At 47.0% G+C, this 21,160-nt stretch overlaps 1 protein-coding gene across 3 annotated transcripts in view; it reads right to left on the minus strand.

Moving 5' to 3' along the window:
• Positions 1 to 538: 538 nt before the first annotated feature.
• Positions 539 to 21,160, minus strand: part of SYNE3 (spectrin repeat containing nuclear envelope family member 3) — a 79,405-nt gene continuing 58,783 nt past the window's right edge. Inside the window, exons 24-44 of one of the 3 annotated variants that reach the window (XM_075330059.1) lie at positions 19,795 to 19,893; positions 19,608 to 19,712; positions 19,414 to 19,518; positions 19,233 to 19,325; positions 19,056 to 19,142; positions 18,873 to 18,965; positions 18,691 to 18,789; positions 18,490 to 18,594; positions 18,325 to 18,408; positions 18,105 to 18,209; positions 16,928 to 17,014; positions 15,913 to 15,972; positions 15,492 to 15,593; positions 15,271 to 15,336; positions 15,047 to 15,136; positions 12,391 to 12,471; positions 12,077 to 12,218; positions 9,613 to 9,807; positions 8,796 to 8,951; positions 8,582 to 8,620; positions 539 to 7,030 (exon numbers count right to left, since the gene is read on the minus strand). In XM_075330059.1, coding sequence (XP_075186174.1) covers positions 6,836 to 7,030; positions 8,582 to 8,620; positions 8,796 to 8,951; positions 9,613 to 9,807; positions 12,077 to 12,218; positions 12,391 to 12,471; positions 15,047 to 15,136; positions 15,271 to 15,336; positions 15,492 to 15,593; positions 15,913 to 15,972; positions 16,928 to 17,014; positions 18,105 to 18,209; positions 18,325 to 18,408; positions 18,490 to 18,594; positions 18,691 to 18,789; positions 18,873 to 18,965; positions 19,056 to 19,142; positions 19,233 to 19,325; positions 19,414 to 19,518; positions 19,608 to 19,712; positions 19,795 to 19,893 — 2,188 coding nt within the window. In that variant the 3' untranslated portion in view covers positions 539 to 6,835. The remainder of the gene's footprint in view (positions 7,031 to 8,581; positions 8,621 to 8,795; positions 8,952 to 9,612; positions 9,808 to 12,076; positions 12,219 to 12,390; positions 12,472 to 15,046; positions 15,137 to 15,270; positions 15,337 to 15,491; positions 15,594 to 15,912; positions 15,973 to 16,927; positions 17,015 to 18,104; positions 18,210 to 18,324; positions 18,409 to 18,489; positions 18,595 to 18,690; positions 18,790 to 18,872; positions 18,966 to 19,055; positions 19,143 to 19,232; positions 19,326 to 19,413; positions 19,519 to 19,607; positions 19,713 to 19,794; positions 19,894 to 21,160) is intronic. The other 2 variants (XM_075330061.1, XM_075330062.1) reach the window with 2 other exon arrangements.

Raw genomic sequence — 21,160 nt, forward strand, 5'->3', positions numbered from 1 at the left:
GCTTTCCTAGGATAGGCAGCTAGAACCCAGCTTTCCTAGGATAGGCAGTTACAACCCAGCTTTCCTAGGATAGGCAGCTAGAACCCAGCTTTCCCAGGATTGGCAGCTAGAAGCAAGCACTCCTAGAATCGGGAGCTAGAGGCAAGCATTCCTAGGAACAGCAGCTAGAGCCCAGCTTTCCCAGGATCGGCATGGACAGCCCAGCTTTCTCAGGATCGGCATGGAGAGCCCAGCTTTCTCAGGATTGGCATGGACAGCCCAGCTTTCCCCGGCTCGGCATTTGTAACTGAATTATTAGGGAAGTCTACCATTTGGGACTCTAGGACGGGGTGACGAGTCCCATGTGAGCTGTAGTTGCCTTATAGGCTGTCATCCAGGCACAGCGCCGCACATTGTGTGGTGGCTGTGAGTGGTACTGCATGTGTCCGTGTTTTCGGCGCTCACAGTGAATGGCGCGGTGCCTCTTCCGATGCCCGAGGAGCCTGTGCAGCGATTGCACCTCTGGAAGGGGAAGAATCAATCACCAGATACCGGGTGCCAGGTTTTCAGGTGTCTTTATTTTTACCTTTTCCAAATAGAAAGTCAATTTACAATAAAAATAGATGAAGTTACATAAAGAGATGAGCGGGACACATGAGCGGCTGCTCCACAGAGCTTACACTCTACTCCATACACCTGTGTGGAGGAGGGTTGTACTGAACATAGATGGGGGGTGAAGGTAACACTGCAACAAAAGGACAAAATGCTAAAAAGTGTTCAGATTGTGTACTTCGAGGTGCATAGAGGAGTATATTAAGGAAACACCCTGCCCCCTTGTGAGGTCCTGCATCCCCCATCCTGAGATTTATAAATGTTAATACTGCAATTTCGGTATTAGTCTACAGATGGGGGCGCTGTTGCATTGTTATCAATGGAAAGTGTTTGCTATAACAGTGGTGAGAAGTGGTACTGCAAGATACAAATGTAATACAGTGTAACAAGATTTAAAGGGGAAGTTTATCTGATATTCATCACTATGAAAAAATATAAGATAATATCCGCTCAACATTCCTTAGATCACGCACAAATTGCACACTACAGTATCAGCATCAATCCTCTAGCAGAGATGGCTCTAATCCTCGACTTTCTCCAGACCTAACGCCCCCTCACTGTGAGCCGTCTCTCCGGGCTCCTGCAGTCTCCAGAGGACAATCTCCAACATCACATCCCAAGATGACTCTGTCCATCATAAACAGTCCTGAGCTCTTCCTGCCGCAGTACGACCTCCGCGCCGTCGTCTGTATTTCTTGAACCGTCACCATAAGATGCTAAACTGTCCTATCCAAGTGTCTCCAGAAAACAATCTCCCCTAACACCGAAAACTTCCTCCACTGAACAATCTACATTATGTCCTCAACCCTCAACTGTCTCCAGCAGACCAAGAATGGCCTCCGCCTGATCCTGCAATCTCTCCAACTCAATAGCAGGTCCACAACTGTCTCCATCAGACGTCTCGATCCTCCTCAGATCTAGAACTGTCTCCATCAGAAGTCTCCATCCTCCTCATATCCTGATCTATCTCCATCAGACGTCTCCATCCTCCTCAGATCCTGAACTGTCTCCATCAGACGTCTCCATCCTCCTCAGATCCTGAACTGTCTCCATCAGACGTCTCCATCCTCCTCAGATCTAGAACTGTCTCCATCAGACGTCTCCATCCTCCTCAGATCTAGAACTGTCTCCATCAGACGTCTCCATCCTCCTCAGATCTACAACTGTCTCCTTCAGACGTCTCCATCCTCCTCAGATCCTGAACTGTCTCCATCAGACGTCTCCATCCTCCTCAGATCCTGAACTGTCTCCATCAGACGTCTCCATCCTCCTCAGATCCTGATCTATCTCCATCAGACGTCTCTATCCTCCTGAGATCTAGAACTGTCTCCATCAGATGTCTCCATCCTCCTCAGATCTAGAACTGTCTCCATCAGATGTCTCCATCCTCCTCAGATCTAGAACTGTCTCCATCAGACGTCTCCATCCTCCTCAGATCTAGAACTGTCTCCATCAGACGTCTCCATCCTCCTCAGATCTAGAACTGTCTCCATCAGACGTCTCCATCCTCCTCAGATCTAGAACTGTCTCCATCAGACGTCTCCATCCTCCTCAGATCCTGACCTGTCTCCATCAGTCGTCTCCATCCTCCTCAGATCCTGAACTGTCTCCATCAGACGTCTCCATCCTCCTCAGATCTAGAACTGTCTCCATCAGATGTCTCCATCCTCCTCAGATCTAGAACTGTCTCCATCAGACGTCTCCATCCTCCTCAGATCTAGAACTGTCTCCATCCTCCTCAGATCCTGACCTGTCTCTATCAGACGTCTCCATCCTCCTCAGATCTAGATCTGTCTCCATCAGACGTCTCCATCCTCCTCAGATCCTGTCCTGTCTCCATCAGATGTCTCCATCCTCCTCAGATCCTGACCTGTCTCCATCAGATGTCTCCATCCTCCTCAGATCCTGACCTGTCTCCATCAGATGTCTCCATCCTCCTCAGATCCTGACCTGTCTCCATCTCCTTCACATCCCAGACTGTCTCAATACTACATCCCATCTCCCTCCTTATCCATCTCTACTCAGACACATCTCCAGTTTAACCCCTCACATCCCAGTGACCGCACATTATACAGAGACCTCAGACCGACGTCTGTTCGGGTACAGATTTATTAAACGCAATATCCTGCGTTAACTTTTCATTTCTTCCCCGAACCTCATGGATCATCAACAGGAAACCCTGAACTCCTCTGCGCAGAACATCGCGCCACCAAATCTGATCATTTAAAGGGGTCGCACATATAATCTCTGCTCAGAGATCTGCTGCTGATCGCTGATCGCATATTTGTGTCTGATCTTCCAGGAAGTTCGATCGATACAAAGATATTGTATTCCAAGGATATGATGGGGCTTGATGGATATGAGTGGGGGCGCTGTTGCATAGTCTCTTATGAGAAATTTGTGCTAACATTAGTGGTGAAAAAAGGTACTGCAGCCGGGATGTCACGTTTCTCTTTTAGGTTATTTTAGGGGAACGTGCGGCGCTCGGGGAATAAGCCGCCGGCTGGAATTACGTTTCCAGGACGCGTCGTTAATGCAGATTTTTTTTTTCTAGGTAGTTACTTGTGTTACCTAAAATAATAAAGTCAAACTATTCACCATGCCGGCAGCAGTTACTCGTCTTACAAGTGATCACACTTTTATCTCACTTCTCGCTGTCCCCAAACTCCTCTGTGTACTTAATAGCCGGCCATAGTCATAATTCCAAACGTTGCAATAACCGGAGCATTAATCCGCAGCTTTATTACAGCGAGCAGAGAACGTGGCCTGAAAGGTTTCATCAAATCCCCCAAAAATCTAAAAGACCCCCCCACCCCCCAAAAAAAAATAAAAAAATGGAAAGAGTCTTCTGCTACTTTTCGCGTTACGGAATACAGGAGGCAATTAAAAGGGATTATAAAGGGGGTTAAGTAAATTTCCTTATTTAGAAACACTGATGTTTCATACATGAAAGGTGAGAGGATCCATTTCCAAAAGGTGGCTCAGTATTAGCCAGCCCCCTTCTCAGTCCAGGGATGGAAATTACAGAGGGGTTGGGATCAGTTCTGAAATGAGCAGACAGCCCCCTAATCCATCTATATATCATCATGGAGGAGACGGGGGCTGGCCGACATAATTTTATAGGTAATTTAGCCCCTTCTCCATCTATATATCATCCATAGCAGAGAAGGGGGCTGGCCAATAAAATTCTCATAGCTTATTCAGCTCTCGTCTCCATCTATATATCATCATGGAAGTGAAGGGGGCTGGTCATCAGCTCATTTCAATAGGTAATTGTTATGATTCAGGGACCGAGGAGGATCAAAAAATGCGGAAACCCAAAAAGTAACCAGAGTGGCTGGAACCTTAACGGACTGCAGACCTAATCCTGACACACAACTAGAAGTAGCCGTGGGACGATCCTATGATGACCTAGTCGTCTCGACAAAGCCGGGACTAAATATTCTTACAAATAGAAATATAAGAAAAGCTAATCTGCCTCAGAGAAATCCCCAAAGATATAGATAGCCCCCCACAGGTAAAGACTACAGTGATATAGGAAAACACAATACAAAGCTAGACAACAGATTCAGCAAAGGTGAGGCCCAAACTATCTTTATAGGAAAGGATAGGAAAGAGCAACTGTCTGCAGCCGTAAAAACCCTAAAAAAATCTCAGCACGCCTGACGTGGAAAACCCTGAGACCACACGGCCTCTCCCTCACTATATCAGTACTCTGATATTACTGAGATCCAAAAACACTAATATAGATGAGAGACTGAATTTAATCCCAAGCATGACAAACACAATACATTGCAGAATCATGGAGCTGGGTATACAGACACTCCCAGCAGGGAATGATCCCATTCAACCAGGAACTCCACAAAGTCAAAATAGGAATTAAGCATTAGTATCAAAACAGAAAAAACAACAAGAAAGTGGAAACAATAAGCAGAGGTACAAAGACCACTTATCTGAGAGGAGTTCTGGTAGAGAGCAGAGCTGGTTACAGAATGTCCTTAACACTCAGGAAATCAATTGAGCACCGGCAAGTAACAGGAGAAAACTACTCAGTTATATATTCCCAATCTGAAAAGCCTGATTGCCAGTCCTCCACTGGTGTGTGGCCCTAATTCCACAGGTCAACTGCACCGCCAGCACTGACCACAAGAGGGAGCCCCAAACTGGAAAATGTATTCACAACAGTAATTCAGCTCCCTAATCCATCTATATATCATCATTAAAAAAGAAAAGGGGGCTGGCCAACATAATTTCATAGGTAATTCAGTCTCCTCTATCTACAAATCATCCATGGAAGAGAAGGCCAACATCATTTCCATAGGTAATTCCGATCCTTCTCCATCCATATATCACCATGTAAGAGAAGGGGGCTGGCCAACCGCTCATTTCAAAAGCTAATTCAGGGTATTTCAACTTCCTACATGTTCATGCACCAACCATAACTGAGAAGGGGGCTGGTTTAATTACTGACATGACCAGTCAAAAAGCCCAATGCCGACACGGGGAACGGAATACTGTGCTGAACACAAACCAGAAAAGGACCTGACGGAATCTGGGACCGGACCTTGTAATTGAAGATCGGGAATGACCAGTGTGTGAAAGGGGCTGGCTGACTGCTTTTCTAAATACTTAATTCAGCCTCCTACTACATCTATATATCATCCATGGAGGAGAAGGAGGCTGGCCAACTGCTCATTTTACTAACTAAATCACCATCCTAAGGGGGCTGGCCGACATATCAGTAGCTAAATCATCTCCCTTGTCCATCTATATAATCATGGAAGAAAAGGGGGCTGTCCGACATCATTTCAACAGCTAGATCAGCCCCCTTCTACATCTATATATCATCATGGAAGAGAAGGGGGCTGGCTGACCGCTAATTTCAATGGATAATTCAGCCCCCTAATCCATCTAAATATCATCATGGAGGAGTAGGGGGCTGGCCAATCGCTCATTTCAGTACCTAAATCAGCTTTCTAATCCTTCTATATATCATCATGGAGGAGAAGGGGGCTGGCTGACCGCTCATTTAAACAGCTAATTCAGGCCTTTATCCGACTATATATCATCCATAGCAGAGAAGGGGGCTGGCTGACCTCTCATTTCAGTAGCTAATTCAGTCCCCTTCCCCATCTATATAATCATGGAAGAGAAGGAGGCTGGCCGACATCATTTCAACAGCTAGTTCCGCCCCATAATCCATCTATATATCATCATGGAGCAGAAGGGGGCTGGCCGACATAATTTCAATAAGTAAGCCAGACCACCTCTCTATTTCTGCATTATCCATGGCAGCACAGGGGGCTGGATCGATTATTAAAGTCAGTAGTCAGCCAGCCCCCTTCTGATCATGTACTGACGCACGGCCACTGCTGACAGCTTGAGATCGAAACCACTTTCAAATTAGAAATTTACCAATATATTTCATTATTATTCCAGCTGGACAGCCCCCTTTAATGGTAATGGTGGAAAGCATCATGGTCACCAATACCCGGACCATGGTCCATGCAGAATGGAGCAATGCATTGTGGGTAGAGATGCATTTCAGGTATCACCAATGAGGAGAGACCTGTGTCTTCTAAACATTGATACAAAATTACAAATTACTGCTAAAAAACATACAAATCTGTAGAAATGATACATTGTTGCTTTAGCATTAACGTCGCGTGGGCAAATATAAAAGGGTAGAAACTGGCCGTAAAAAACATCTCATTGAAAAATCTTGCTCATTTGCATAAGAAGGTGGGGCTACAATGTAACAGGATAAGCATGGGTGGTCCTAAAAACTCTTAAAGGGAAACGTTACCTAAAATATAAAATATGTAACTATAAGAAGTACTAAAAAATTGGACACTGTCGCGGTGTCTGGGAGGGAGCGGCCATGTTTTTCTGATCCTGGACATAGCCCCCCACTTTCATGTCGGACTTCCCCACAGTCGTTTGTGATTGTCAATAGCAGAAAAGGAAAAAAAGACAATAATATTCCGATATATACAATTACATAAAAAAGCGACATTACCGGTCATATAAACCATAAATACAATGTATAAAATATAGAACACGCTACTGCGCCATGATATATACATCGCAGCTATATACAGGGCATGGTTAACCCCATCATTGCGGGCAGTGCTAGGGCTAACCGGCTGGTCAGTATTTTCTAAAAACGCTATATACAAAACGGAGCTAGAGCTGCCATAACATAGTGATTACAGTATATACTGGACCCTCAGGAGCCGGGGCCCTAAGTGGGAGGGGGCCCGTCATACTTCAGCATCAGGTTAAAGGAACGAGCAAAATTGTTGGACAGGGCGCAGTTCTTGGTTTCTTGTAGAAGAGGGAGAAGAAACGCCAAAAGGAGGAGGAGGAGTAGAAGGAACTGCAAAGGTAGAGCGGCACAACACACCCGGTGCAGGAACGAGCAGAGTCCGCCGGGAGCCTGCAACAAAGAAGAGGACATATATCAGGTAATGGATAGCCGGTGTTCTCAGTGATGTCACCGCTGATCTCTGGTGATGGATAGGAGGTGTTCTCAGTGATGTCACCGCTGATCTCTGGTGATGGATAGGAGGTGTTCTCAGTGATGTCACTGCTGATCTCTGGTGATGGATAGGAGGTGTTCTCAGTGATGTCACTGCTGATCTCTGGTGATGGATAGGAGGTGTTCTCAGTGATGTCACCGCTGGTCTCTGGTGATGGATAAGAGGTGTTCTCAGTGATGTCACTGCTGATCTCTGGTGATGGATAGGCGGTGTTCTCAGTGATGTCACCGCTGATCTCTGGTGATGGATAGGAGGTGTTCTCAGTGATGTCACTGCTGATCTCTGGTGATGGATAGGAGGTGTTCTCAGTGATGTCACCGCTGATCTCTGGTGATGGATAGGCAGTGTTCTCAGTGATGTCACCGCTTATCTCTGGTGATGGATAGGAGGTGTTCTCAGTGATGTCACTGCTGTTCTCTGGTGATGAATAGGCGGTGTTCTCAGTGATGTCACTGCTGATCTCTGGTGATGGATAGGAGGTGTTCTCAGTGATGTCACCGCTGATCTCTGGTGATGGATAGGAGGTGTTCTCAGTGATGTCACTGCTGATCTCTGGTGATGGATAAGAGGTGTTCTCAGTGATGTCACCGCTGATCTCTGGTGATGGATAGGAGGTGTTCTCAATGATGTCACCGCTGATCTCTGGTGATGGATAGGCGGTGTTCTCAGTGATGTCACTGCTGATCTCTGGTGATGGATAGGAGGTGTTCTCAGTGATGTCACCGCTGATCTCTGGTGATGGATAGGCGGTGTTCTCAGTGATGTCACTGCTGATCTCTGGTGATGGATAGGAGGTGTTCTCAGTGATGTCACTGCTGATCTCTGGTGATGGATAGGAGGTGTTCTCAGTGATGTCACTGCTGATCTCTGGTGATGGATAGGAGGTGTTCTCAGTGATGTCACCGCTGATCTCTGGTGATGGATAAGAGGTGTTCTCAGTGATGTCACCGCTGATCTCTGGTGATGGATAGGAGGTGTTCTCAGTGATGTCACTGCTGATCTCTGGTGATGGATAGGAGGTGTTCTCAGTGATGTCACTGCTGATCTCTGGTGATGGATAGGAGGTGTTCTCAGTGATGTCACCGCTGATCTCTGGTGATGGATAGGAGGTGTTCTCAGTGATGTCACTGCTGATCTCTGGTGATGGATAGGCGGTGTTCTCAGTGATGTCACCGCTGATCTCTGGTGATGGATAGGAGGTGTTCTCAGTGATGTCACTGCTGATCTCTGGTGATGGATAGGAGGTGTTCTCAGTGATGTCACCGCTGATCTCTGGTGATGGATAGGAGGTGTTCTCTGTGATGTCACCGCTGATCTCTGGTGATGGATAGGCGGTGTTCTCAGTGATGTCACCGCTGATCTCTGGTGATGGATAGGCGGTGCCTCTAGTCTTTGGCCTGTAATAATCACTGTTGATATCACCTAGGTATTACCATTACCCGTCTTACCTTGGTTATTCCTCTGGGCTCTTCCGCTACTTTCATATTCTGTAGAGAAAATATAGAAATCCATTATCAGCAGAGAACAGCAGTTATGCTAAGTGTGAACTTCCCCTTTAAGACAAACATGAAAACAGTAAATTCCTGGTAAAGTTCCAATTCCACAATGCAGACCGTGTAACCTCCGGTGTCAGAGATCAGCAAAGACAATGGCGGCTCTTACCTGGTGTTTCCAAGAATCTCGGAGCTTGGATTTGTACAGCATCCACAGGTAGCGCAGCTCCTCCAGCTTCAGCTCCTCCGTCACGGTCATCGATGATCTGCTGCGCAGAAGAGACTCAAAGAGATTCTGACCTTGAGGGACCCGAAACTGTAAACTCTATAGAAAGAAAAATTAAAAAGATTATTATTTATTTATTGCCAAAATTGCAAGCAGAAAGTTATGAATACAGCTCTGGAGTATAATACAGGAGGTAACTCAGGATCAGTAATGTAATGTATGTACACAGTGACTGCACCAGCAGAATAGTGCGTGCAGCTCTGGAGTATAATACAGGAGGCAACTCAGGATCAGTAATGTATGTACACAGTGACTGCACCAGCAGAATAGTGAGTGCAGCTCTGGAGTATAATACAGTGTGTAACACAGGATCAGTAATGTAATGTATTTACACAGGGACTGCACCAGCAGAATAGTGAGTGCATCTCTGGAGTATAATACAGGAGGTAACTCCGGATCAGTAATGTAATGTATGTACACAGTGACTGCACCAGCAGAATAGTGAGTGCAGCTCTGGAGTATAATACAGGAGGTAACTCAGGATCAGTAATGTATTCTATGTACACAGTGACTGCACCAGCAGAATAGTGAATGCAGCTCTGGAGTATAATACAGGAGGTAACTCAGGATCAGTAATGTATAGTATGTACACAGTGACTGCACCAGCAGAATAGTGAGTGCAGCTCTGGAGTATAATACAGGATCAGTAATGTATGTGCACAGTGACTCTGGGCTTTATCCGCTGTAGTGTACATTATACCTGTAGTTGACTCTTCCGCGTCTTTGTACCGTCGCTGTCGTACACACGAGTTGCACAGATCCGGGTCAGTTTTGCGCTTTCTTGCTGCATCCAGAGCTCAAACTCCAGGAGCAGCTTCATGTGGTCGTCCGCTGTCTGGAGGAGAAGAGAAGGAATCAGGGGAAACGTAGGACGCTGGGACCCGAGTGTCATTGTCTTGTAACATATAATGAAGGAAGAAAGGAGAAAAAAATATGTAAAAGAAGAAGATGACAAGAAAAATATATATCAGTAAATATAAATGTAAGTCACGTTCCATTACACATGAATTTTTGCCCAAACTGTTCCCAGAGTCCGGGTGTAATTAGTGCGTTCCTCTCATCACATTTATCTCTATATAGCCGATAATTCTGTGTCCTCGGAGGAGGGCGAGCGACGGCCCTGACCGGACACTGAGGAACATATCGGGGACCCCATAGTCTGCACTTACCTCTCCTTGTCCCCCCAACCCCAATATACAGTTTGGGGCGATTCCTGCTCAGGATCAGGAATAAGATTTATTAAAAAGAAAATTCTCCTCTGTAATAACTTGTAACTGAACGTGGATAAAAGTTACAGTTTATATTCCCATTGTTTGATCTGGTCTCTCCCCCTTCTCTTCCTGCAGTGATGTGTGTGCGGTGTGCACTACACGTGATTACATGCAGCAGATCCATAGCCCAAGCATCCTCATTCTGTAGCCTGACGTCCTCTACTCCCAGCATTGGCATCTCGTACCCCCAGGATCAGCGTCCCATAGCCACCTAGCGTTGGCATCTCGTACCCCCAGCGTCGGCGTCCCATAGCCACCTAGCGTTGGCATCTCGTACCCCCAGCGTCGGCGTCCCATAGCCACCTAGTGTTGGCATCTCGTACCCCCAGCGTCGGCGTCCCATAGCCACCTAGCATTGGCATCTCGTACCCCCAGCGTCGGCGTCCCATAGCCACCTATCGTTGGCATCTCGTTCCCCCAGCGTTGGCATCCCATAGCCACCTAGCGTTGGCATCTCTACCCCCAGATTCCGCGTCCCATAGCCACCTAGTGTTGGCATCTCGTACCCCCAGCGTCGGCGTCCCGTAACCCCAGGGTCGGCATCCCATAGCTAACCTAGCGTTGGCATCTCATACCTCCAAAATCTTGTAACTCCAGAATTGGCATCCCATTACCTCCAACGTCCTATACTTCCGGTGTTGTGTACTTTCAGAGTCAGCGTCCCGTAGACCCCAGCATCCCGTACACCCCAGCAGCCCGTACACCCCAGCAGCCCGTACACCCCAGCATCCCGTACACCCCAGCATCCCGTACACCCCAGCAGCCCGTACACCCCAGCATCCCGTACACCCCAGCATCCCGTACACCCCAGCATCCCGTACACCCCAGCAGCCCGTACACCCCAGCAGCCCGTACACCCCAGCAGCGCGTACACCCCAGCAGCCCGTACACCCCAGCAGCCCGTACACCCCAGCAGCCCGTACACCCCAGCAGCCCGTACACCCCAGCATCCCGTACACCCCAGCAGCCCGTACACCCCAGCAGCCCGTACACCCCAGCATCCCGTACACCCCAGCATCCCGTACACCCCAGCATCCCGTACACCCCAGCATCCCGTACACCCCAGCATCCCGTACACCCCAGCAGCCCGTACACCCCAGCAGCCCGTACACCCCAGCATCCCGTACACCCCAGCAGCCCGTACACCCCAGCAGCCCGTACACCCCAGCAGCCCGTACACCCCAGCAGCCCGTACACCCCAGCATCCCGTACACCCCAGCAGCCCGTACACCCCAGCAGCCCGTACACCCCAGCAGCCCGTACACCCCAGCATCCCGTACACCCCAGCATCCCGTACACCCTAGCTTCCCGTAACTACAGTGTTGGCATCCCAAAACCCCAGCATCTGTGTCCAGTAGCCCCAGCATACCATAATTCCAGTGTTTGTGTCCCGTACCACCCAGTGTCGGCATCTCATACTCTCGGCATCCTGTACCACCAGCGTCGGTGTCCCATAGCCTCGGCGTCCTGTAATTCCGGTGTTGTGTACCTTCAGAGTTGGTGTCCCCTAACCTCAGCGTCTCATAACGCTAGCGTCACATACCTATAGTGTAAGCGTCCCATAACCCCAGCATGGTTGTCCCATAGACCCAGCATCCTGTAACCCCAGGGTCCCATACCTAGAGTGTCGGCATCCTGTAACCCCAGCATCAGTGTCCCGTAGCCCCAGCATCCTGTTCCCCCACCATTTCGTACCCCCAGAGTCGGCATCCTGTACCCCCAGGGTCAGTATGCTGTGGCCCCAGCGTCCAGTAACCCCACCGTCCTATACCTTCAGCGTCGGCGTCCTGTAACCCCAGCGTTCTGTTCCCTCAACATCCCGTACCCCTGGCGTCAGTATGTTTTACCCCGAGCTTCGGTGCAGCTCGCTCTATTCCATACACTGGTTCTTACCGTACTTCCCATCCCCCGTGCACTTGGAGAATCCACGAGGTCTACAGACTCCGCTAAGGACACGATCCCCCGGTTCCTCCGGGCTGGGCCGGGATTATTGGGAGATTTTTCTTTCTTTTTCATATTTTTTTCTGCAATAAAACTGTCCAGCAGAGAAGACGCCGTCACTCGTCATGTATGCAGGAAGGAAAGGGTTAATGCAAACAATGTGGCTCCTGCAAATCCCATCCAGACACACGGGACGGTGACAACGGCTACAACAAATCCGCAAATCCCCCGAAACCGGTGCAGGAAACACCCGGATCCTCACTCACCCAGAAGTGATCTGCAGACGGCCCGGACTGATCTGTGCTCCAGAGCGGCGGTGCGGCCCCTCGTCCTGGAGATGGACGATCCTGGGGAGAGGAAAGAAGCGTCAGATAAAGAAACCAAAGGATGTAGATCAGTATAAACCAGTACAGACCAGTATAAACCAATACAGACCAGTATAAACCAATACAGACCAGTATAAACCAATACAGACCAGTATAAACCAGTACAGACCAGTGTAAACCAATACAGACCAGAGTAAATCAATACAGACCTGAGTAAACCAATACAGACCAGTATAAACCAATACAGACCAGTGTAAACCAATACAGACCAGAGTAAACCAATACAGACCAATATAAACCAGTATTGACCAGCATAAACCAATACAAACCAGTATAAACCAATACAGACCAGTATAAACCAATACAGACCAGTATAAACCAATACAGACCAGTATAAACCAATACAGACCAGTATAAACCAATACAGACCAGCGTAAACCAATACAGACCAGCGTAAACCAATACAGACCAGCGTAAACCAATACAGACCAGCGTAAACCAATACAGACCAGTAAAAACCAATACAGACCAGTATAAACCAATACAGACCAGCATAAACCAATACAGACCAGAGTAAACCAATACAGACCAGCATAAACCAATACAGACCAGCGTAAACCAATACAGACCAGTGTAAACCAATACAGACCAGTGTAAACCAATACAGACCAGTATAAACCAATACAGAGCAGTATAAACCAATACAGACCAGTATAAACCAATACAGACCAGTATAAACCAATACAGACCAGTGTAAACCAATACAGACCAGTATAAACCAATACAGTGCAGTATAAACCAATACAGACCAGTGTAAACCAATACAAACCAGTATAAACCAATACAGACCAGTGTAAACCAATACAGACCAGTGTAAACCAATACAGACCAGCGTAAACCAATACAGACCAGCGTAAACCAATACAGACCAGCGTAAACCAATACAGACCAGCGTAAACCAATACAGACCAGCGTAAACCAATACAGACCAGCATAAACCAATACAGACCAGTATAAACCAATACAGAGCAGTATAAACCAATACAGACCAGTGTAAACCAATACAAACCAGTATAAACCAATACAGACCAGTGTAAACCAATACAGACCAGTGTAAACCAATACAGACCAGCGTAAACCAATACAAACCAGTATAAACCAATACAGACCAGTATAAACCAATACAGACCAGTATAAACCAATACAGACCAGTAAAAACCAATACAGACCAGTATAAACCAATACAGACCAGTATAAACCAATACAGACCAGTGTAAACCAATACAGACCAGCATAAACCAATACAGACCAGCGTAAACCAATACAGACCAGCGTAAACCAATACAGACCAGCGTAAACCAATACAGACCAGCATAAACCAATACAGACCAGCATAAACCAATACAGACCAGCGTAAACCAATACAGACCAGCATAAACCAATACAGACCAGCGTAAACCAATGCAGACCAGTATAAACCAATACAAACCAGTATAAACCAATACAGACCAGTATAAACCAATACAGACCAGTAAAAACCAATACAGACCAGTATAAACCAATACAGACCAGAGTAAACCAATACAGACCAGCATAAACCAATACAGACCAGCGTAAACCAATACAGACCAGTATAAACCAATACAGACCAGTGTAAACCAATACAGACCAGTATAAACCAATATAGAGCAGTATAAACCAATACAGACCAGTATAAACCAATACAGACCAGTATAAACCAATACAGACCAGTGTAAACCAATACAGACCAGTGTAAACCAATACAGAGCAGTATAAACCAATACAGACCAGTATAAACCAATACAGACCAGCATAAACCAATACAGACCAGTATAAACCAATACAGACCAGTATACACCAGTACAGACCAGTATACACCAGTACAGACCAGTACATTATGCAGACCAGTACATTATGTAGACCAGTACACACCAGTACAGACCAGTATACACCAGTACAGACCAGTACATTATGCAGACCAGTATACACCAGTACAGACCAGTATACACCAGTACAGACCAGTATACACCAGTACAGACCAGTGTACACCAGTACAGACCAGTACATTATGCAGACCAGTATACACCAGTACAGACCAGTATACACCAGTACAGACCAGTATACACCAGTACAGACCAGTATACACCAGTACAGACCAGTATACACCAGTACAGACCAGTACACACCAGTACAGACCAGTACACACCAGTACAGACCAGTATACACCAGTACAGACCAGTACATTATGCAGACCAGTATACACCAGTACAGACCAGTATACACCAGTACAGACCAGTATACACCAGTACAGACCAGTATACACCAGTACAGACCAATATACACCAGTACAGACCAGTATACACCAGTACAGACCAGTATACATCAGTACAGACCAGTATACACCAGTACAGACCAGTATACACCAGTACAGACCAGTATACACCAGTACAGACCAGTATACACCAGTACAGACCAGTATACATCAGTACAGACCAGTATACACCAGTACAGACCAGTATACACCAGTACAGACCAGTATACACCAGTACAGACCAGTATACACCAGTAGCAGTACCTGGATGTGAGGCCTCTGTCGGCCGCCGGCCTCCCGGTAGGTGTTACTGGGATATGGGATGGGTTGGTTCTTCGGGCCGGACTGGAATCCCTGAAGGGTAAAGTACGAGGGTTCGGTTCTGATCCGCCATAGACTGACATTACAGAAACCCCCGAGATCTCAGAACCCCACGATCTGTAAATACCCGGGGGCCAGTACGGACCCCCAGTGCGGAGATCACATACCTGCCTGAGTCCCCGCTTTTCCGGTGTCCTCGGGGGCCACCAGGTCCATTAACCTCTTCATTACCACTGACAATACAAAGAGAATAATTCCGATGCTTTGCAGCAGCAGACAGACGCTGAGCTCACGGCCGCACACCGGGCCTTGTATGGGGGGCCGGGAATCCGTGATCTCCGACCCTCTCTGACCCCCCATGGAGATCCCCCTCTCTCCTATCCTTTACCTTCTCCGATATTCGCTCCATCCAAACCCTGGTTCGCTGGGGGTCTTCCCGCTGCCGTCCGTGTGTCCTGCACTCCTGAATGTCTGTCCGTCAGGGCCGGCGCTGGAACACACCACAATGTAGAGGTCAGTGGCTTTACCTGCAGCTGCCTGACACTATATATACGCTGCTCATACAGCTCCGGACCCCGAGGTGCAGCCAAATATAGTCCCGTCCCCCCTCCTGTAGCAGCCACGTACCTGGAGATATCGGATATACAGCCCTGATGATCGGGCGGGGGGGGGGGGGGGAGGGGGAGCAACTGCTTTCTCCCATTCATCTCATTGGAGAACTAGTATCCAGATTTGTCATGCAGCTTGAATGGCAGATAACAGGGAGCAATAACACGCACTCACTCTGTCGGTCTGATAATCCACATTACCTTCCTGGTGTTTCATCTTCTTGGTCGATGACTCTGAACTCGTAGCTGCTGTGATCGAGGCTGAAAGAGACAAGAGGGTTCTATGGAGGAAACCAGGCGTCGCCCCGAGATTCATGATGTAATTACACAGGAACGAAGGATCGGTGACCCCACAGCCCAGAGACCCCACAGCCCGGAGACCCCACCGCCCGGTGACCTCACAGCCCAATAACCCCACCGCCCGGTGACCCCACAACCCGGTGACCCCACAGCCCGGTGACCCCACAGTCCGGTGACCCCACAGCCCGGTGACCCCACAGCCCGGGGAACCAACAGCCCGGTAACCCAACAGCCCGGTGACCCAACAGCCCGGGGAACCAACAGCCCGGTGAACCAACAGCCCGGTGACCCAACAGCCCGGGGAACCAACAGCCCGGGGAACCAACAGCCCGGGGACCCAACAGCCCGGGGACCCAACAGCCCGGGGAACCAACAGCCCGGGGAACCAACAGCCCGGGGAACCAACAGCCCGGGGACCCAACAGCCCGGGGAACCAACAGCCCGGGGAACCAACAGCCCGCTTACCCCACAGTCCGGTGACCCCACAGCCCAGTGACTCCACAGCCCAGTGACCCAACAGCTCGGTGACCCCACAGTCCGGTGACCCCACAGCCAAGTGACCCCACAGCCAAGTGACCCCACAGCCAAGTGACCCCACAGCCAAGTGACCCCACAGCCAAGTGACCCCACAGTCTAGTGAACCAACAGCCCAGTGACCCCACAGTCTGGTGACCGAACAGTCCGGTGACCCCACAGCCCGGTGACCCCACAGCCCGATGACCCAACAGCTCGGTGACCCAACACCTTGGTGACCCCACAACCCGGTGACCCCACAACCCGGTGACCCAACAGCTCGGTGACCCCACAGCCCAGTGACCCCACCACCCAGTGACCCCACAGCACAGTGACCACAGAGCACAGTGACCCCACCGCCCAGTGATCCCACCGCCCAGTGACCCCACGGCCCGCCACTCACCTGGACGTTCCACTCGTTCTCTTCACTGCTGGACTTTTATTTCCTTGTTTCTTTGTTCTTGGGGAATTAGATTCATTACCAGAGACCCTGCCGAAGGATTAGATTATATTCCATCATTATATGAGGTCACAGAATAGTATATGTATTACACGTATCTTTATCAGGTCACATGATCTGACATCACATAACACAGGTTGTCATTATAAAGGTCATTACTGTACAGTATTTTGTGTACCCTCAGTGTCATTGTCCTGTAGCCCCAGCATCCTTGTCCTCTACCCCCAGCATCATCTACCTCAAGCTTCCTGTACCCCCAGCATCCTCGTCCTCTACCCCCAGCATCCTCGTCCTCTACCCCCAGCATCCTCGTCCTCTACCCCCAGCATCCTCGTCCTCTACCCCCAGCATCATCTACCTCAAGCTTCCTGTACCCCCAGCATCCTCTAGCGTCATTATCCTGTAACTCCCCGGTGTCAGCGTCCTGTGCACCCAGCATCCCATCCCTCAGTAAAAAAATAGTAAAATAAATGGTGAAAGAAATAAATGGAAAGTCAATGAGCTGCAAGAGGAAATATTAACCTGTACCTGGAGTCAAATAGAACAACGTGAGACAAAACCTCTGACAACTCGTGCACAATCCCACAAGACAGACTGTAATAATTGTGGCTAAACCACGAATGACAAGAACCAGACACAGACGAGACTGAACGAGGGGCCGGTGGACATTCTCACCACCTGCATCCAGCATGGACCGGGGGGACAATGATCGGACCCGATCCTGCCATCACTTTATGGACTCCGGGACATCATGTTCTGGAATCCACTAAGTGATTGGTAAGTCCCATCGCCCCGTCTGTATTTCCCGGCTTCTCGTTCAGTCTCTGGTCACTTGTGGGTTATCCGCAGTTATCGCTGTCTATGTGGTGGGGTCGTCAGCGTCATCAGAGGCTTCCGGGACCGGGGTCTCAGATCCTGGGGTTTATTTTTGAGCTCTTGCAGCTCACATCTCAATGACAATATACGGTGACACTTCAGGAGCCATTCCCCAACACCCGGGTACACGGCCGGTACGACCGCTGCGGTCTGCTCCGTGATACACCTCCTGGGATTTGGGGCTCATGATACATTATGATATTATCTGGGGGGGTTCTCTTATATCGGTTACATGTGCAGTCACCTGTGTGCGTCGTCCTTATGCCCCAATCCTCGGGGTGGGTTATTATATCGGGGGCGCCCGTCGGACACTTCCGTGTGACTGTTGGTCACGACATCATAGCGGCTTCTACAAAGAGAAGAATGTATCATTTGTGTTCTATTGATAAAACAATGTAACAATGTTGTAACTGCGGAATGATTTTGTTACATTTGACCAAATATTGTGAAGATTTGTTTTTTACCCATTTTCTCGAAATCCTTCCTTTTTCGACATGTCACCGGTGTGGACGTCATCTAGAGAATTAATATAGAGGCCCCGACCGATGCTGGAAATAATGAATAATGGAAATTAATAAATGTCCATGAGACTCAAGATCTTCAATGGAATACAGGGTTTTTCAGTTTACCCGGACGAGCCCCCGATTTGCCGAAATCCTCCCTTTCTGGCAGAGCCATCAGGACTGGTGTCATCCAGTGAAGTCATATGGATGACTTGCCCGTCTTGGCCGATACTTTCCAACATAAAGAAATCAAATAGGGAGTATTAATAAATGTCTCACAGGGAATGTGATCAAACCACAACAAATTATTAGGATTTTTTTTTTTACCTGAACAAGTCACCAGTTTGTTGAGCTCCTTTTTTCCTGGGATTGCCACTGGTTCTGGCGTCATCAAGAGAATTCGGATAGCTTACTTGCCCGTCTTGGCTGATACAGGACATAATGAATATTAATAATTGTCTGTGATGATACCTTATGATGGTGACTGAACTTAGCAAAAAGGTTTTTACCCAATCTGTCGAAATCCTTCCTTTCTGGGAGTGCCACTGGTATGGACGTCATCAAGAGAATTCGAATAGAGGTCCTGCCCATCTTGGCTGATACTGGTACAGGACATCACGAATAAGGGGTATTAATAATTATCTGTGATGATACCTTTTGATGGTGACTGAACTTATAATAAATGTATTTACCCAATTTGTCGAAATCCTTCCTGTCTGGGAGTGCCACTGGTACGGACGTCATCAAGAGAATTTGGATAGCTTACTTGCCCGTCTTGGCTGATACAGGACATAATGAATAAGGGGCATTAATAATTGTCTGTAATGATACCTTATGATGGTGACTGAACTTATAATAAATGTATTTACCCAATTTGTCGAAATCCTTCCTTTCTGGGAGTGCTACTGACACGGACGTCATCAAGAGAATTCAGATAGCTCACTTGCCCGTCTTGGCCGATACTGGTACATGAAGTAATAAATGGATATAAATTGATGTTTGTGAGGCTTTGTTATGAAGTCAATAAAAATATCAACATTTTTTTTTTACCCGAACGACCCCCCAATCTGTCGATTTCCTTCCTTCCTCGAAGTTCCACCCTTTTTGACGTTATCTAGAGAACTTCTATGGATGACTTGCCCGTCTTGGTTCATACTTGAACAGGAAAAAAAATATATAGATGTCTGTCATATACTTTTATGACCATCATAAAATACCCTATTTTATTATTAGTTTTTTTTTACCCGGATGAGCCCCCAATTTGGCGAACGCCTTCCTTTTTGGGAAAGATATTGGTACTGATGTCATCTAGTGTAGTCCTATGGGTGACTTGCCCGTCTTGGTTGATACTTTACAACAGAAAGAAATCCAATAAGTGTATGTAAAAGTAGGTTATGCAGCCCATAGAAAATATATAGATATATATTTTACCTGGAGAAGCCCCCAATTTGTTGAGATCCTTCCTTTTTGGGAGAGATATTGGTACCGATGTCATCTAGTGAATTCCTTTGGGTGACTTGCCCATCTTGGCTGATACAGAAAACAAAAAAATATAAAAATAAATCACATCCAGGATATTAATAAATGACTATGACGATTTAAAAGATGTCATTTAGTGCATTGCTACGGATGACTTGCCTGTCTTGGCTGATACAGGAAACATACATAATGGATATTAATAAATGACTATGATGGTATCTTATGATGCATATTAGAAATTAAAAGATGTCATCTAGTTGTATTCCTATGGGTGACTTGCAGATCTTGGCTGATACAGCAAACACAAAAAAAAAATCCCATAAAGGATATTAATAAATGACTATGACGGTATCTCATGACGCTTATTAGAAATTAAAAGCTGCTATCTAGGTTTAATCCTATGGATAACTTGCCTATCTTGGCTGATACAGAAAATATACATAATGGATATTAATAAATGACTATGACAGTATCTTATGACGCTTAGTAGACATTAAAAGATATAAACTAGTTTTAATCCTATGGATGGCTTGCCTATCTTGGCTGATACAGGAAACATACATAATGGATATTAATAAAATGACTATTACTGTATCTTATGATGCTTATTGGAAATTAAAAGATGTTATTTAGTTTTATTCTTATGGGTGACTTGCCTATCTTGGCTAATACAGGAAACAAAAAGAAAATGACATAAAGGATATTAATAAATGACTATATCTATGACGCTTTGCAGACATTAAAACATATAATCTAGTTTTAATACTATGGATGACTTGCCTATCTAGGCTGATACGGGAAACATACATAATGGATATTATTAATGACTATGATGGTATCTTATGACAGTTATTAGAAATTAAAAGATGTCATCACTCCTTTGGATGACTTGCCTATCTTGGCTGATACACAACACACAAAAACATTACATAATGGATATTAAAAAATTACTATTACAGTAACTTATGATGCTTATTTGAAATGAAAAGCTGTCATCTAGTTGTATTCCTATGGGTCACTTGCCTATCTTGGCTGATACAGGAAACACAAAAAAAAGAGAATTTTGTTACTTACCGTAAATTCTTTTTCTTATAGTTCCGTATTGGGAGACCCAGACATTGGGTGTATAGCTTCTGCCTCCGGAGGACACACAAAGTACTACACTAAAAAGTGTAGCTCCTCCCTCTGAGCTTATACACCCCCTGGAGAACCAGATCTAGCCAGTTTAGTGCAAAAGCTGAAGGAGAATAGCCACCCACAAGTAAAACAGAGCAAGAACCGGAACAACCGGAGACTCTGTACACGACAACAGCCGGTG

The sequence above is a fragment of the Anomaloglossus baeobatrachus genome, chromosome 12, assembly GCF_048569485.1.
Source record: "Anomaloglossus baeobatrachus isolate aAnoBae1 chromosome 12, aAnoBae1.hap1, whole genome shotgun sequence".
Taxonomy (NCBI): domain Eukaryota; kingdom Metazoa; phylum Chordata; class Amphibia; order Anura; family Aromobatidae; genus Anomaloglossus; species Anomaloglossus baeobatrachus.